Raw genomic sequence first — 19,061 nt, 5'->3', positions numbered from 1 at the left:
GTGGGGAAGAGAGGGGAGTGGTGGAGCTAGTACTAAAGAGGCTAGTACCCAAGATGGAGATGACCAATTTCACTACTTTTTGAGGCTTCTTTTGGCTCTATGCAGTAGCTTCCCCACCACACCAGACAGTGATGCAGGCTGTCAGAATGCTCTCCACGATACAGCTATAGCAGTTATAGAGTGTTTTAGTTGACAAAGCAAATCTCCTCAATCTCCTAATGAAATATAGCTGCTGTCTTGCCTTCTTTATAGCTGCATCGATATGTTGGGACCAGGTTAGATCCTCAGAGATCTTGACACCCAGGAATGTGAAATTGCTCACTCTCTCCATTGCTGAGGACTGATTAATGTTCGGCTCACCCTTCCTGAAGTCCACAATCAGCCTTGTCATCCCACTGAAATTGAGTGCAAGGTTGTTCCTGCACCACCACTCAACTAGGTGGTATATCTCACTCCTGTACGCCCTCACATCTATACCCGAGTTTCTACCAACGATGGTTGTATCATCAGCATATTTAAAAATGGCATTTGAGCTATTCCTTGCCACACAAACATGGGTATTGAGAGAGCAGAGTAGTGGGCTAAGCACACACCCCTGAGGTGCGCCAGTGTTGATCGTCAACAAGGACGAGATATTGTCACCAATCTGCACAGATAGAGGTCTTCTGGTTAGGAAGTTGAGGATTCAGTTGCAGAGGGAGGTACAGAGGCTCAGGTTCTGTTGCTTATTGATCAGGATGATGGAAATAATGGTGTTAAACACTAAGGTATAGTCAACGAACAGCATCTTGACATAGGTGTTTATATTGTCCAGGTGACGTAAGGCCATGTGAAGAGCCATTGAGATTGCATCTGCTGTAGACCTATTGTGGCGATAGGCAAATTACAGTGGGTCCAGGTCCTTGCTGGGGCAGGAGTTCATTCTAGCCACGACCAACCTCTCAAAGCATTTCATCACTGTAGATACGAGTACTACTGGGTGGCAGTCATTAAGACAGCTCATACTACTCTTTTTAGGCACTGGAATAATTATTGCCTTTTTGAAGCAGGTAAGAACTTCCGAATGTAGCAGTGAGGGGTTGAAAATGTTGTTGAATACTCCCGCCAGTTGGTTGGCACAAGTTTTCATTACCTTATCAGGTACTCCGTCAGGGCCTGCTGCTTTGCGAGGTGACATGTTTCATCACTAACCTCTCAAAGCACTTCATCACAGTGCTACAGGACAATAAGTCATGGAGGCAGATTACCACATTCTTCTTGGGCAACAGTATAACTGAAGCCTGCTTGAAGCAGGTGGGTACCTCAGACTGCCAAAGCGAGAGGTTAAAGATATCTGAGAACATTCCAGCCAGATGATCAGCACAGGAATTTAATACTCGGCCAGGTACTCCATCTGGGTCGGATGGTTTCTGTGGATTCACCCTCCTAAAGGATACTCTCACATTGGCCTTAAAGGCTGAAGTTACAGGAGCACCGGAGACTGTGGGAGGCTGTGAAGGTGCCTCCATGTTTTAAGCTAGATGGGGAGAAAGCACTAAGAAAAAAAAGGAAAATGCTGGTGATATACTGCAATTCAGGCAACATCTGGGAGTGAAAATAAGAGTTAGTATTTTCTGTCTCATCAGGGCCTCTGAGTACTTGCACCACATTCTGTTTTCATTGCACAGTTCCAGCAAGCTTTCTTGCCTCTTGCTTTTTGAAAGGTCATTGAATGAAAATCAAGACCAGAGACGGCATCAGTAAATGCCTTCACAGGCAGTGTCAGGGATCAGCTGTAATGGCAACAAGAGTTATAGCAAAGAAAAAGGGCGAGGTAAAAGACAATATATATGAACCTGTGGAACATTCCATATAAACAAATTATATTAATATTACTGCACAGAGAGAGAGGTAAAGGGCATGATAAAATGGCTAAAGCAGATATATATTAAAATGACAACTCAGGTTGGGAGCTAAATATTCCGAAGAGTTTGATGGTTCAAAACAACAGACAAAATGAGTGGACCTTAAGGTGAGACATAAAAAATTAAGATGACACAATTTTTTTTAACAAAAAGCAATAAGGATAACACTGGGAGTTGCAGACCAGTGAGTCTTACATCAGTGGTGAGCAAACTATTAGAGAGGATTCTTAGAGGCAGGATTTACAAGCATTTGAACATTGTTTGGTTAGGGACAGTCCAGCATGGCTTACTGAGGGGGAGGTCATGCCTCATGAGCTTGATTGAGTTCTCTGAGGATGGGACAAAACAAATTGATGATGACGGAGCAGGGGATGTTGTGTATATGGACCCACAGCAGGCATGAGTTCCAGGGAAAATTGGCAGCATGGATTCAGAATTGGATGAATACAGAAAGCAAAGGGTGGTGACAGATGTAGCGTTTTCTTCCTGGAGGTCATTGACCAGCTGTGTTCTGCAGGGATCTTTGCTCCTTGTAACGTTTATAAATGGCTTGGAGGAGGAAGTGGAAGTAAGGGTGAGGGGGAGGTTAGTAGGTTTGCAGCGGACATGAGGTTGGCGGTGTTTTGGATAGCGTGGAAGGTTGATGTAGGTTACAGTGGTGCATTGACAGGATGCACAGCTGGTCTGAGAAGTGACAGATGGAGCTCCATCTGGAAAAGTGTGAAGTGATTGACTTTGGAAGGTCAAACCTGAAGGCAAAGTACAGGGTTAACGGTTGGATTCCCACGAGTGTGGGAGAACAGATGGATCTTGAGGTCCATATCCATAGACCCCTCAAAATTACAGTGCAAATTGCTAGGGTGGTTAAGTATGCTTTCTTAACCACCCTAGCAATGTATTGAGTTCAAGAGTCGTGAGGTAATGCTGCAGCTCTATAAAACCCTGGCTAGACCACACTTGGAGTATTGCGTTCCATTCTGGTTGCCCCATTTTAGGAAGGATGTCAAAGCTTTAGAGAGGGTGCAAAGGAGATTTACCAGGGTGGTGGCTGGATTAGAAAGCACGCCGTATTAGGGTAGGTTGAGTGAGCTATGGCTTCTCTCTTTGGTGAGAAGGGGATGAGAGGTGACTTCACAGAGGTATACGAAATGATGAGGCATAGATCGAGTGGACAGCTGGAGACTTCTTCTCAAGCCAGAAATGGCTAATACAAGGGGGCACAACTACAAGGTGTTGGGAGGGAACGTCGGAGGCAGAAGAGCGGCGGCTGTGTGGAACGCACGGAGGGCGGCGGCCGTGTGGGACGCACGGAGGGCGGGGGCCGTGTGGGACGCACGGAGGGCGGGGGCCGTGTGGGACGCACGGAGGGCGGCGGCCGTGTGGGACGCACGGAGGGCGGCGGCTGGGTGGAACACACTGCAGGATTAGTGGTAGAGGCGGATAGTTTAAGGACATATAAGAGACACAACTGGCTACATCAAGACACACACAGACTCCACTTGCACAGTAATATTATTCGTTTGATGTAAGGAATTCTTAGTACATGGATGAAAGAAAAATAGAAGGCTACGTGGGAGGGAAGGGTTAGTTTGATCTTGGAGCAAGCACAATATCATGGGCCGAAGGATCTGTGCTGTTCTATGTTCTCTGCCATGCCACTTTTTGTTTTGCTCCCTTGAAAGCTAAACAAAGCAGACAGTAACGTAGAAAGAGAAGTTGTTCATTCAGTTCCTTTCTATACGATAGTGCCTGATCTGTGCATTAAGCTCATAGGCCTGCCTTATGTTTGCTCTGGCGCACAGTGCCCTCATCTGTAACGCTACCAGATTGATGCTCCCTATCTGAACTGGGCAAACCAGTGGGGCACAGTGAAGTGATACCAGAGACTACCAGGTTTGCCACTCCTGACTGTGGTGTGGAGGACACATAAGAATGTCAAAGGAGGATGGGAGTAAGTGTGCAGGGTGAAAAGCAATGGAAGGGTGCAGAAGGGAACCTAGCAGCCAGCACGGCGGCCTCTATCCCTCACTATCTACCCCAGCTGCAGTAACCGGTTGAGGAACCACACTGGACCAAAACACCCTGGTTAAATCTTTACACAACCAGCAAATCCATTAAGAAGGAGAATTTACCCTTAATTATAATTGCCACAGTTCAAAGTCTGTATATGTCACCCTGACTTAAGAACTTTTTAAAAGCTATTATTAATGCTTTTTGAGATAGTGATTTAGATGCATATCATATTTTTTACTGAGTTAAGTATTGTATGTAATTAGTTTTGCTACAACAAGTGTATGGGACATTGGAAAAAAGTTGAATTTCCCCATGGGGATGAATAAAGTATCTATCTATCTATCTGTACTACCCTGAGATTCATGCAGGACGCTAGAGATTCTCATTTGCACAGAATATGCTGACTGGCCTCGCCAATTCCTTAGATGCTATGACCTGCAAGCCAAAGATATATACAATCACTATCTCATTGTCGTAAAACACCTTCGTCTCTTCTTCTTGAGAAAATTTAGCTTTGCCATCTTCAACGTGCCTGTGCAGCTCCTCACAACAACTTCTGATAGCCAGCATGATAATGACTGTGAAAGTGGAGGTGAGAGAATAGTCAGTCCCTTAATGTGCAGCATTAATTCAGTAACAGCAGCTGCAGTGTGCAACATCTACAAAATGAACTGCAGTTATATATCTAGGTCAACCCAGAGGTTTCTCCCAAGCCCTTCTCACAACAAGCGTAATAACAGCAAGCACCTGGGAACACAACTGCTTGCTGGTTCCTCCCCAAGTATCAGGTCACTCAGACTTGGAAGTATGTCACTGATCCTTCACCCTTTGCTGGTTCTCTATTTCTGGAAGTTTCCATGGAAGCAGCTTCACAAAGACTGCAAAGAAAGCAATCACCCACTACCTTCTGAAGGGCAATTGGGACTGGCAGTATACACTGACCCTGCCAGCAATGTCCGGATCCCAAAAAATGACAAGAAAATTAATTGCAAGCCCGAGATTCTGTCGATGCTGGAAATCCAGAACAAGACCCAAGAAATGCCGGAGACCCATGAAAGGTCTCGGCCCGAATCATTGACTCTTTATTCCTATCCATGGATGCTGCCTGGCCTGCTGAGTTCCGCCAGCACTTTTATGTTTGCTGCTCGGAAAATAAATGGTTTCATGCTCATTCCAGTCCAAAATTTATTTCCTTCTGTTGCTTCAAACACAAATAAACTTCAAAATATACAACATAACTTCAAAACAGAAAGGGACGGTGAGGGAAAGAAACTGAGATTCTGTTCTCATATTATTTGCAGAGACTCCCAGAAACAAGAAGGATTGACTCCTTCACACCATGCACAACGTTGTGTTCATTGACCTGGTAGTATTACTAAAATCAAATTGAATTGACATGGCATGAGGGGATCTGATACACTTCACAGGAGAGCTGGAGGAATGATATCCACCCAAAGTCAAAAGAGAAGGTGAGCGAAGCCTTGGATTTGAGAAGCCTTCTGAAGCAGACAATCAGTAGGTCAGGCTGTCAGAGATTTGAGTTTAGACACTGGGCCGGGATGCATGCACTTTAGTTTGAAGGTTATGAAGAGAACTGCGGCTGAAAATGCTTTTTGTGAGGTAGTTTGTTCCTCAGCAGAAAAGCCAGGCATCAGTGGGGGATCAGATGTAAAAGTCAAAAAGGATTTCTTTAGGTAAATTGTGTCAATTAAGGTGGTCTCCTGGTGAGAGCTCAGGACCCACCTCCTGAGACCTTGTTACTGTTTGGGAACTTGCCGTGCTTCATGGGATGCTCTGTGGTATCATGGCTTGGAGCTCATTAGAACCAGAGGTCCAAAAGAAAAAGCCAGTGCAACCACAAAATTCAATGGGATGACAAACACAAGGTATTGGCCAGGTCGCTCATTATGAAGCCTTTTCCCCCAACTGATTACTGCTAAGATGGGAAACCTGTTCTCCATTAGATCCATCTCATGCTCACTGGGCTTCTTCATTTGTACCTTTTCCATAAAATCCACAGACACCAATCACGGCCTGCACATTTTCACAATTGCCCACCAGGCCCACAGTCCAGAGAGGATAATTTAATTCTCTGTCCTGCCAGCACCATCACTGCTCAATTCAGTCAAAGGAACAGTTAACTGTGGGTGGCTGAAAGAATCAGGTAGTCTGGAGTCCTATCTGGGCCGTGGGATGTAACAGGGTGATCCCCAGTGAAACTGACCACGGCCACTGGAATTTGTTATCCAAGGAATGTGATGAGTTTCACACAAAGGTAAAAGTGATTTTCTTGAGTCGGAGCATCATGAAGGGATACACACACAGGGGCAGGAAGAGTAGGGCTCAACTACTCAGGACACTTAAAGCATTCAATAACAGCTTAACTAAGCTGTATCTTGGTTCTATCTTTCTGATTCCCAATGATAACAGGATCGATCATAAATAAGAGAAAATCCGCAGATCCTGGAAATCCGAGCAAAATGTTGGGAGGAATTCAGCAGGCCCGGCAGCCTGTATGGAAGAAAGCACAGTCAATGTTTCAGGCCGAGACCCTTTGGCAGGACAGATCAATAAGACCATAAGAGGGACGAGCAGAATTAGGCCACTCGGCCCATCAAGTCCATTCCACCATTTAATCATGGCTGATCCATTTTGCCTCTCAATTCCATTCTCCTGTCTTTTCCCCATAACCTTTCACATCCTGACTAATCAAGAATCTACCCGACAACCTGGCCTCCACAGTCATCTGAGGCAACGAATTCCACAGATTCACCACCCTCTGGCTAAAGAAATTCCCCTCATATCCATTCTATGTGGATGTCCCTTTATTGAGTCTGTGCATTCAGGTCCTTGACTTACCCACGATAGGAAACATGTTCTCCACATCCACTCTGTCTAGACCTTTCAACACTTGATAGATTTCAATTAGATCCCACCTCATTCTTCTAAATTCCAGTGAGTACAGGCCCTGAGCCATCAAAAGCTCCTCATATGATAACCTTTTCATTCCCAGACTCATTCTTGTGAAATTCCTCTGAACCTTGTCCAATGTCAGCACATCCTTCCTTAGATAGGGAATCCAAAACTGCTCACAATACTCCAAGTGAGGCCTCACCAGTGCTTTATAAAGACTCAGTATTAATCCTTGTTTTTATATTCTAGTCCTTGTGAAATTGCTGCTAACATTGCATTTGCCTTCCTCACCACCACTCAAGCTGCAAGTTAACCTTTACGAAATCCGGCACAGGGATTCCCAAGTCACTTTGCACCTCAGATTTTTGAATGTTCTGAACGTTTAGAAAATAGGCGATGCTTTTCTTCCTCTTACCAAAGTACACGAACATACACTTCCTGACTTTGTATTCCATCTGGCATTTCTTTGCCCATTTTCCTAATCAGTCCAAGTCCTTCTGCAGCCTCCCTACTTCTTCACACTACCTGCCCCTCGACTTATCTTCATATCATCCGCAAACTTGGCCACAAGCCATCAATTTCAACATCCAAATCACTGACATTGAACGTAAAAAGTGGTCCCAACACTGATCCTTGCGGAATACTATTAGTCACTGACAGCCAACCAGAATAGACACCCTTTATTCCCACTCTTTGCCTCCTGGCAATCAGCCAACCCTTCATCCATGTTGGTATCTTTCCTGTAATACCATGGGCCTGTATCTTGTTAATCTGCCTCATGTGCAGCATTCTCATCAAAGGTCTTCTGAAAATCCAAGTACACATCTATCAATTCTCCTTTGTCTATCCTGCTCCTTACTTCCTCAAAGAATTCCAACAGATTTGTCAGGCAAGATTTTCCCTTAAGTAAATCTTGCTGACTTTGACATAATGTATCATGTGCCTCCAAGTACCTTGAGACCTCATCCTTAACAATCGACTCCAACACCGAAGTCAGGCTAACTGGTCTAAAATTTCCTTTCTTTTGCCTCCCTCCCCTCTCGAAGAGTGGTGTGACATTTATAATTTTCTAGTCCTCTGGAACCATTTCTGTTCCAAAAATCTGTTGATTTTTGAAAGATCATTACTAATGCCTCCATAATCTCTTCAGCTACCTCTTTCAGAACCCTGGGATGTAATCTTTCTGGTCCAGGTGACTTATCTACTTTCAGACCTTTCAGCTTCCCGAGCAACTTCTCCCTAGTATTAGCAATTGCACTCACTTCTGCCCCCAACACTCTCAAACGTCTGGCATATCGCTTGTGTCTTCCACAGTGAAGAGAGATGCAAAATACTTATTCAGTTTATCCACCATTTCCTTGATCCCCATTTCTAGCTCACCAGAGTCATTTTCCAGTGGCCCAATACCTACTCTCGCCTCTCCTTTACTCTTTAAACAGTATATCTGAATATGTTTTAGTATCATCTTTGATATTATTGGCTAGCTGACCTTCATATTTTAGTTTTTCCCTCCTTATGGCTCTTTTTAATTGCCTTCTGTTGGCTTTTAAAAGCTTCCAAATCCCCTAACTTCTCATCAATTTTTGCTCTATTACATGCCCTCTATTTTGCTTTTATGTTTGTGACTTCCCTTGTCAATCATAGTTTAATTGAACCAATATTCACATATCTTGTGGAATTTTCATGATTCCAGTCATCACCCCCCTTTGTGAGGTGAAGGAGTCACATGCTCCTGAAAGGACTGGGGCTCCCTCCTGTTCTCAGTGTTCTCCACATCTCCGAATTATAGTCACATTGCCCAAGAAAAGACACGCTGAGTGCAAATGCAGCATAGTGAAGGTCACGCTGACTGATTCCTCACATGGCGGGTCAGTCACATTGCAAGTGATTGGGTGGACAAGGTTGGTATTCTTTCAAGTGTAGAAAAATCAGTGCAAATTGCACTGAAATGCACAAGTTTCAAATAGGGCTCAACTAGCTGCATCACAACACACACAGACTCCATGTGTAATGTCAGAATCAGGTTTAATATCACCGGCATATGCTATGAAATCTGTTAACTGTGCGGCAGCAGTACAATGAAATACATGATAAATATAGGGAAAAAAATGAATTACATTAAGTATATTAAACAGTTAAATTAAAAATAGTGCAAAATAGAAATAGATTAAAAAAGGTGAGGCAGTGTCCAAAGATTCAATGACCATTTAGGAATCGGATGGCAGAGGGGAAGAAGCAGCTTTGAATCGCTGAGTGTGTGCCTTCAGGATTCTGCACTTCCGTCCTGACAGTAACAATGAGAAGGCATGTCCTGGGTGATGGAGATCCTTAATAATGGGCACTGCCTTTCTGAGGCACAGCTCCTGGAAGATGTACCCAAGATGGAGTTACCTAATTTTACAACTGTCTGTAGCTTCTTTCGATCCTGTGTGGTAGCCCCCCCCCCCCTCCCCACCCCCATACCAGACAGTGATGCAGCCAGTCATGGTACATCTGTGGAGATTTTTGACTGTTTTAGGTAGTAAACCAAAAAATAATGTAACATTGTTGTTAATGGTATCTAAGAGAACCACATTGATGAAAGAAAAATGGTGGGCTGTGTGGAAGGGATGGTTTATATTGATCATGGAAGAGTTTCAAAGATCAGCACAACGTCATGGACCAAAGGGCCTGTACTGTGCTGTTCTGTGTATTTTTTCTGGCTCGGGTTTGCCGAACGAGGGATCACAGTCTCAGGAATCTGGGTAAGGCATTCAGGACTGCAAGTGGGAGAGATTTCCACATTCAGAGGATGACAAACTTGCGGACACCAAGTTGATGAACATATTTAAGGAGATCAATCTCACAATGTAAAAGGCATCAATGGGTATGGGGGTGGGGGGAAAAGAGTGGGAATATAACGGGGTATAGTGGACCAGCCATGATCACTGTGAATGACAGAACATGCTCAGGGGGCCAACTTCTACTGTGCTCTTTCTATTTCCTTTTGCTGCTTCCCTCCCCAAATAGGGAATCATTTTGTTTGAATTGCACAAAAGAAAATGGGTGGCAGTGATGGTGAAGTATTTTGAGTGAGAGAGCGCTCAGAAAAAGCCTCGAGGTAATGGAATGACTGACTGATGACCGAAGGGGGCACAGCCAGGAGCTGAGGAGCTGGTGCAACGGGAAGAGCAGCCTGGCGATCTCTCAGAAATGGGAGCACGACCAGAAAGTGGGATAACTTGCAGGAGACCAGCAAGGCAAGTGTGTATCAAACCTTTGAGGCGTGTGTCTATTGGGACAGAGAGTAAATTGCACCAAAGGGGGTCATAATAATGAGGATTCACACAAATATCAATGTAACATTGCATAGCCTCCAGCAACAAAACTGCCAGCAAAAAACATGATTTATATCATCCACCTATCATTTTACTGATGACTGTTTATTCAAATTAATTACAAATGGAACAAGAAGAGCAAACAAATAGTGCTTGGGAGCTAATTTAAGTAATGACAAACTTCAAACATGTTATCTTTCTCAGCTCATTGTGATACCTAATTACACATAGACGGGCAGAGCTGAGTGCCTGGCCACCAGGGAATTTTAGTGAAGATGGATGTCAGTACTGTGCTGAATGAAACCTTCCTATGTGAATGGCATTATTAATAGTTCCCCCCCCCCCGCACTCTATCCCAAAGTCTCTTAGCATTCCTCACATCCACTATAATTGCACAATTTTAGCCAGCACCATAAACGATTCCCTCCTTCAACGCAACGTCCTCGCTTTCAAAATCATCATCCCCTCTCCTTAGGGACAAGCCACCTTCTGCCCTTGCCAGTTACCACTCAACATTCCTCATGAAGGTCCTTGAACACATTGTCACTTCCCAAATTTCCCACACCTCTCTGCCTAAATTCCTCTTTTTCGATTTCCACCCTTTTAACAGCGCAAAAAAAAAGTGCCGCTAAGATGTTAACAGCTTACTGTGTGACTCCAGGCACGCTTCATGCACGGCCTTCTCCTGACTCTTCCAGGCTTCTGCCCCAGTAATGGTGGAATTAAACCTCCTCACCCCTTTAAGAGTTTTCTGCCTTGCTTTGGGAAAATGTTAACAGCCTGTCTTGCCAACACTTGAGAAATGCTCTTGTTTCAAGATCTTAAAATTTCATATGTGAAGCAACACATTCTGGGAACTGCAAAACTTGCACATAAAGTGTTCGTGTCAGCAACAATTGAACCACAGAAAAAATGACAGGTCCCTCCCAGAACAGGTTTTATTAAACTGTTATTTGGCAACACTGATACGGCAGTAATCAACACCCCTCCCATGTTTCCCTGTGGACATTTAGGAGATAATAGGTGGTGTGACAAGTTTCTTGGGGTCAGTGGGAACCAGTAGGTTTATAATTACAACCTGACAGTTGTCAATCAGCAGATATCTGATGCTATTTGACAGATCAGACATTTTTTTTAAACCAGGCAGATTTACAAGGCTGCTTTTAAAGAGAGAATGAGACCTACTGGAGAGTAAAATGCTCCCCATTTCAATATATTTCCAGATATATTTAAGTTAAATTCCAGTTACCATTCATCACCTGTGAGGCAGGATTGCTGACAGAAATGTGCAGCACAACAGAGCAAGGTGCTGTTCTCTTTTACCACACGCACTCTACTGAACGGTGACGAGAACTGGAAACCCCAGCTGGTTTTAATTTTCACTACGTTCGTTCCTCTAAACCAGGAATATTTTGACCCACCATAGCTTTCTGCACGATTCTTCATGTTTGACCTCTACTGGAGCCTGGGATTCACAGACTGGCCAGTTGAACGCAGCACAGGGAGGCTGCCTTTCTCCTAGCTTTAATGTCTCAGTAAAACTAGCCTGGAAAAGACAAATGCTAGGAGCACATGGCACTCTCAGGGGTGGTGGTAGGGGCAGATACATTCGGGGCATTTAATAAAGTCTTAGATAGGCATATGGATGATTAAAAAATGGAGGATTATGTGGGAGGGAAGGGTTAGATTGATCTCAGAGTACATTAAAGGGTCAAGCTCAACCTTTTGGACCAAAGGGCCTATACTGTGCTGTAATGCTCTATGTCATAATCACCGTGGAGCTCATCTCTAGAGAAAAGTAAAATGAACTGCTGAAAGGCTGTCTACCTGAAACACATACCTCTTCACATATGCTACCTAACCTGCAACATTTTTGGTTTTCATGGATTTGGAGTAATTAAAGAGCTGTGGAACCATGTGGATTGCCTCGTCCGCCGCCAACCTCTTGAAAAGTGCCCATTTAAAGTTACTTTGGATTCTGACAATAGAGGCCCTTCAGCTCACAATTCAATGCTGGTGTTCATGCTCCACATATGCCTTTTCCATGCTGTCCTGGGCCACCAAACCTACATCTACTTCTGTTTATTTTTCTCTCAGGTGCTTCGTCTTAAATGCGTTTATTGCTGGGCGTGGTGAGCATCTGCACCCTCATACATTTTCCCCTTTCCCTTCTCCTGGACACATCAGCGTCTTTCAAACCGGTCCTTGCCTTCTCAGTGGACTTGGCAACGTGCACAACCACTCCAACATTAAGTCTTGTACTGATGATCACATGAATGATCCTACTAGTTTGAAGGCATAAATATTTTACTTGGAATGTGTCCACGACACCAAGGAGACAGAAGAAACAAATCTGGCTGGACCACAAAGGATTGCCAAACTCATTTCCTGTTGAGCTTTTCCCCTGTCAGATCCATCCCCATCTGTACTGAATTAGGAGCTGCCTTTGATGCCCGGTTCCCTTTGAAGTAAAGGAAGGTAGCTCATGCACGTGTTGAGAAGTCCCTTGCTCACACTCCCTCTCTTCCCACTCCCTGTTAATTCCACTCTCAAGCCTAAGGCAACAGAGGCTGCAGAATGCGCAGTCCTCCTTCCACCCTGCAGTTAGTTCTTAGCACAGCTAAGCATCAGTCTGACTTTTCATCATGGGAAGTCCAATAGGTGTCCAGCTCATCACACCCATCTAATAAAATCCATCATTTTCACTCTCAAATATTCTGACCTCTGACATCCACAGCCTGTTGGAGAACTACAGGCTTTCATTCATTGCCATTTGTGAAGAAGTCCTTGTCAGTGATCTGGCTCTAGTTTTAAAGATTGTGCTCCTTGTACTGGATTTACCTCTCGTGAGGAATATTTTCTCCTTATTTACTCTCAATTAACATCACCACCCTCCTGTAGCCAAGGGATATCAGTGCTGAATACATTATTACTCTGGTTTCAACGCTGATGCAGGGGCAGACTCCAAAACATACACTAATCTACTTCTCCTCCCTCTTTAGAACAGACATAGCATAATACAGCACAGTACAGGCCCTTCAATTTATGATGTTGTGCCAATCTTTTAACCTACTCTATCAACATATCCTTTCCCTCCCACATAGTCTCCATTTTTCAATCATCCATATACCTCAGAGTGTCTTAAATGCCCCTAATGTATCTGCCTCCATCATAACTCCCGGCAGGACACTCCACGCGCCCACCACCCTCTGTGTAAAAACTTACCTCTGACATTCTAATCGCCTTAAAATGATGCCCCTTATATTAGCTATTTCCACCCTAGTGCTTTGTTTTGTAAGTTCAGATTTTAGGGATTTATCTTTCCTTTCCCCCTTTATGTCTGACTGGAGCCCCTTTGTCACTTGATAGCTAGACCGGATTTTAAATAAAATTGAGTTAAAGGAACACAAACATTGTCCAAACCAGGAGTGCAACAGATGTTGCAATGTTCCAAAGTAGTCACATGCTCATGAACAGATACATTCCTAAAAGGATATAGTGCAGAGACATCTCTGCTACATCAACTCAGCAGTAAATCACCAGCAGCACAGGATGAAAATGCAGCATTTCACAAGCCTGGTCTACAGAAACAGGGCAAAGTTATGATACAAAGCTCAACTGTGTCCACAAATTTGGAAAGTAACTGTCAAATGCAATAATTTGTTCTGCACAGAAAATATACCCACTTATCTTCGTGTACAAGTCCACAGACATGGACTCTAGAGACCTTTCTTCCAAAGTTTTCCCTTTTCTATATGAAAAAACAAGCCAGCAAGTGAGAGTCAGTGCCTTGTTCAACTTTCAGTCTTGCCTGACAGTAAACTCCAATGACACTGGCTGACAACTCTAATAGAAACTTCTCCAGACCTAACAAGCTGCCTTTCGCTGGTCTTGGAAGAATGTTAGGTGCTGCACGGGCATGAGACAGTGCTCTAACCAAGACGATATTTACAGCATTACCAAATACATTCCCACCCGACAATTGACAGGATATACAGATCCTAGCATCACGGGCTAACATCTGCTTTTGTCAGTAATCTAGATTTGCATAGCTGCCATTAAACAGTTCAAAAATAATCATTAATGGGATGATTAAAGTAATCAGAATGTTCTTTTGGTTCATGTTTAGCATTCCTCCTGCTTTGCCCAAATGCAGCAGGGAAGTATTCCCTCCAGACAAGTAGATCATTTTCCTAAAGGCCTACTGTACACACTTTGTTTTATACAATAGACCTGCCATCCCAGGAGCCAGTCCTGTGAATCTTGGCTGTGCTTTGTTCTCTTTTTTCTTGTACATCCCTTTTTTCTTAAATGCAAGGAGCTGTGCTGCAGATTTTTAAAACTCTGGTTAGACTGCATCTTGAAATCAGCTCTGGTCGCCCCCTTTATACGGGGGATGTCAAGGCTTTGGAGAGGGTGCAGAGGTTTACCAGGGTACTGCCTGGATTAGAGGGCCTGTGCTGTAAGGAGGTTGGACAAACTTCAGTTACTTTCTCTGGAGCAGCTGAGGGGAGATCTGATAGACATTTATAAGATTATGAGAATTATAGGTGGAGTAGACATTCAGTACCTTTCTCCTAGGGTTGAAATGTCTAATAGCAGAAGGTGTGTATTTAAGGTGAGAGGGGGCAAGTTGAAAGGAGATGTGCAGGGCAAGATTCTGTTTTTTAACAGAATGGTGGGTGCTGGAATGTGCTCTCTGAGATGGTGATACAGGCAAATATGAACAAGGTGTTCAGAACGCTCTTAGCCACATAAATGAACAGGAAATGAAGGACATTGTGCAGAAAGAAGGAATTAGCTTGATTGGACATCTGATTGTTAACTTAATTAGTTCGGCACAACGTTATAAACCTAATGTCTTATGATCTTACGTTGTACTCTATGTTCTATGGAATGAAAATTTCACACATTATTCCAGCTGTACACCTGCTGAGGCCCAAGAAAACTTCAGGAAGGGATCTCTTGCACTCACCTCTTCTTGAAATAAAGGCCAACATGCTAATTACTTTCCAGACTGCCTGTTGTATTTGCGTGTTAACAAGGACCTGAAGATTTTTTTGAATATCAGCATTTCCCATTCTCTCACCATTTAAAATGCAATGTTATTCATTTTTGTTAAAAATAAATCATTCAGAGTTTGTATTTTTAAACCAAAGAGAATAACTTCACATCTTTTTAGACATGGTACTGCACTTGTCACTCAATCCATTTATCCGTATCTCCTTGAAGCCTCACCATCACTCACCTTACCCACTGAATTTCATGCTACAAACTTAACATTACACTTGAGCCATTTCACTGACACTGAATCTGAAGAATTGTCCAGCTTCCCCTGTGATATTCCATTAGTCACCTCATACTCACCTGAAGAGGACCTCCAATTCCATGTGCTCTTTGTTCAACAACCTCCTATATGGAACTTAGTTGACAGCTTGCAAAAATCCAGTCAGACCACATCTACTGCTTGCATCTCTGCCAGAGACATTCTCAAAGAACTCTATCATGAAGTAAAACCTAATTTGCTATTCATAAATCAGCGTTGTTTCACCTCAATCATATAATTATTCAAAGTGTCTTGATATTGCCTCATTTACCATAGATCCCAACTTCCAATATCAGACTAGCAGGTCATTGGTACCCTCTTTTCAGTAAAAAGCAATAGAAATGATGGTGGTGCAGGCAAAGAAGTTTTAACACTAGTCCACCAGATCACATATTGCAAAAATCATGAATTATTATTTTTTATTTTATAATTTATTTTTATTGAGAAACAGCACAGAATAGGCCTTTCCAGCCCTTCGAGTCGTGCCAATCATGGAACTATATATAATGACCAGTTAACCTACCAACCGCTATGTCTTTGGACTGTGGGAAGAAACCAGATTGCCCAGTGGAAAACCCACGTGGTCACAAACTCCTTACAGGCAGCGGCAAGAATTGAACCCGGGCCGCCTGCACTGCAAAGCATTGTGCTAACCACTATGCTAGTGTGCCACTTGACTTAACACAAATGAAGCTTCTGGAGGAAAATAAAGCTACCTCCAGTTCAGTCCTCCGTCTGACCCACAAGCCTAAGAGACCAAGGGTCTGTTCAGTGGCACTGGAACGCCGGCACCAAGGGTCCAAATGTGTGCATTCCTGAAAAGACACCAATACAACGCTAATAGCCCTGCCACATTTCCCCATCTCAATTTATATTTACATATTGACAAAAAGAACACAAAGTAACATTTAAAATAATGCTACTTCAATGGCTTTTCTGACAGATGTTGTCCGCAGCAGTGTCTTGAAGAGACACCTTTAACTTCTGAGCTTCTTGAACAGGTGCCCTGGATTTAAAACTCCTCGATTCAAACCTCTTCATGCCTTTTAGCCTTAGTACCAAACCATTCCAAGATGTTTCCATTCCTCCAATTCTGCCTCTAACACACACCATTCTCCACTGTTCTTCCACTGAGAGCGCAGTTCCAGCAACTTGGCTGAAAAAAATCTAGAACTCCCTTTAAAACACTCCCCGTCTTTGACAAACCCTACAACCTGCTCAAAGGCTCGGTGTCAAACTGATTATGCTGTTGTGAAGAGAGCAAGCATGTTTTATACCCTTAAGGATGCTTCATAAATATAAGAAACTGCTGTTGTCTTACATTTTCCCTCCAACACAGAAGGCATTTAAACCCATCTAGTCTTTCCTACCGCATACTCCATTCCCCCACTGATTTTCCCAGTAATCTATTCTCACCATATTCCCATTAACCATCCTCTGCACACCCCCCACCCCCCGCGCCCCATCACCAGAGATTCCACCACTCTGGCATTCACTGGGGGTAGTTTACAAGCCTCACAAAGGAGCCCCTAGCGGCCTGGTAAAGACAGGAAACTGCCTAGGTAACAGGACCAAGTGAGGGGTGTCCCCAGTGAATGAAGGACAAACCTCAGGCAAGTTTCAGGAGGAGCGAGTTCTGACCCACCGAACATTGTAAACCGGAGTAATACAGTGAAGGAAGAAGCTTTTCGGTCCATCTACACCGCTGTAGGGCAAGTAACTGATACAGGACAAGTAGAGTCGGTGCAGCCCCAAGCAGCGGAACAAGCAATGAGTGACTGAGAGAGAGAGACTTACTTGAAGGTGAGGATGCAGAGCGGTCGGTACGACTTGTGGCTAGTGTTGTCCCCCATGCTCTTGCCCCAGAAGTCGTTGGAGAAGATGCCCCGGAGCGGGGCGGAGGCTCGCAGGTCGGGGTTGTTGACGATCGCCCAGACATCGTCGTGCACCAGTTCGCCGGACAGCCCGTTGCAGTAGGCGGCAGCGCAGAATGCGACGAGCAAGCCGTGGCACAAGCTAAGGGCTGGCGGCGGGGAGAGAGCCCCGGTCCCGCTCTGCCGCTCCTCCGCTCGCTCCCCCATCCTTCGCCCGGGATCGCATCCTCAGCAGCCGGTGCCCGGACTGCGACTCGCCGGACAGGCGCGCCGGAGCGGCCGCCCACCAACGCACACGTCCCGGGCGGGGCAGGCGGAACGCAGGCGAGCGAGGCGCAGGGCACACGGGGCGTGGAGAAACTTGGGGACGAGGTGGAAACAGAAAGAAGGCAGCGGGGCGTGCGGAGACTGGTCGGAACAGTGCGGGGGGGGGGGGGGCGGTTGAGGCGCGGAGACGGGAGTAAAATCTGGAGTGAGGGGTAATGGAGTTAATCGGAGGGCGTGGGGAGTGGGAGGTGCAGAGATAGGGAAAAATTAGTGGGAATATAGAGGTGGGTAGCGGGAGGAATGGGGTGGATAGACAGATTAAGGGTGTACATTGTTGAGGGATGGCGAGAGACTAGGTGGAGAGTGGGCCAGGGTGTAGAAACACGGGAAGGGGATGGTGCTGAGGAAAGGCCAGGTGGTTGGAGATCAGGAGTTGAAACAGGGTAATGGCAGAGATATTAGGGGTTGAATGTTGAGAAGGATGGGGTGGACAGCGTTCAGGAGGCGTCTGGATCGTATGTAGAACAGGGTGGGTGTAGGGCAGGAGAGGGGGAGAATTGGGAGTGGACAGAACTCGGGATGGAGAAAGGTTTCGGAAAATGGTAGGAGATAGCGACAGGAGACAGAGATTAAAGGAGTGTGGACATTGGAGGGGTGTGGAGATCTCACTGACATGGGGTGGAATCGAGAGAAGAGAGGGGCCACATAATGGAGGTGATGGACACTGGGGGAAATCATGGGGAAAAGAGAACACAAGGGTGAAGAATGAAGAGGAAGGGTGGAAATGAGTCCATTGGAAGAGAACACAGTAGAGGTGAGCAGAGTGGAGTGTGGGAAATTTGGGCTGATACTGGGGGTAGGATTTTGCTGGAAAACATGGATGGTGGGGGTTCAGAAGGATAAATTTAGGGAGAGGAGAGAACACCGAAGAAAGTCTGCATGGAATCTCAGGACCCCAAGTTGTCCCTCACTAGATTTTAGAAGTTTGGCCAACCACATCAAGGACCTGAGGATGATGTCGCACATTGGCAGAATGGAATGTGGATAGCAGGCTTCCTTCCCTGTGTGACATCTCCACAATATTTTGTGGGATCTCTCCCAGTTGGTTGGTTAATTCCCCTACCTAGTTAATGACAAAAGAATCAAAGGGGAGTTGATGGAAAAGGGAGCGAGAACAAGCGGCAGTGGTACAGTTGATTAAGACGTAGAGGAATGAGAACTATCAGATTGCTCTGCTGAAAGCCAGCATAAACATGATGGACCAAATAGCCTCTTGTATTGTTCCAAGTATGCTTAAGAACATCCATTGAACCAGTTGGTCTTAAAAAGTATCTGGTAAATTTATAGTCACTAATACTGATACCATCTGCTTTTATTTACTGAATTTTAAAAATACAAAGGTTCAAACTCAGATTTATTATTATTAGACCAGGCCTCTCTGCATTCC

General features: G+C 44.7%; 1 protein-coding gene across 2 annotated transcripts in view; it reads right to left on the bottom strand.

Moving 5' to 3' along the window:
* Positions 1 to 17,661, bottom strand: part of tmtc1 (transmembrane O-mannosyltransferase targeting cadherins 1) — a 175,358-nt gene extending 157,697 nt beyond the window's left edge. The window contains exon 1 of one of the 2 annotated variants that reach the window (XM_073059004.1): positions 17,271 to 17,661. In XM_073059004.1, coding sequence (XP_072915105.1) covers positions 17,271 to 17,554 — 284 coding nt within the window. In that variant the 5' untranslated portion in view covers positions 17,555 to 17,661. The remainder of the gene's footprint in view (positions 1 to 17,270) is intronic. The other variant, XM_073059003.1, reaches the window with a different exon arrangement.
* Between the last annotated feature and the right edge of the window lie 1,400 nt (positions 17,662 to 19,061).

The sequence above is a fragment of the Hemitrygon akajei genome, chromosome 10 (genome assembly GCF_048418815.1).
Source record: "Hemitrygon akajei chromosome 10, sHemAka1.3, whole genome shotgun sequence".
NCBI lineage: Eukaryota > Metazoa > Chordata > Chondrichthyes > Myliobatiformes > Dasyatidae > Hemitrygon > Hemitrygon akajei.
The sequence above is the reverse complement of the archived record's forward strand: the minus strand, read 5'-3'. Positions and strand labels throughout refer to the sequence as shown.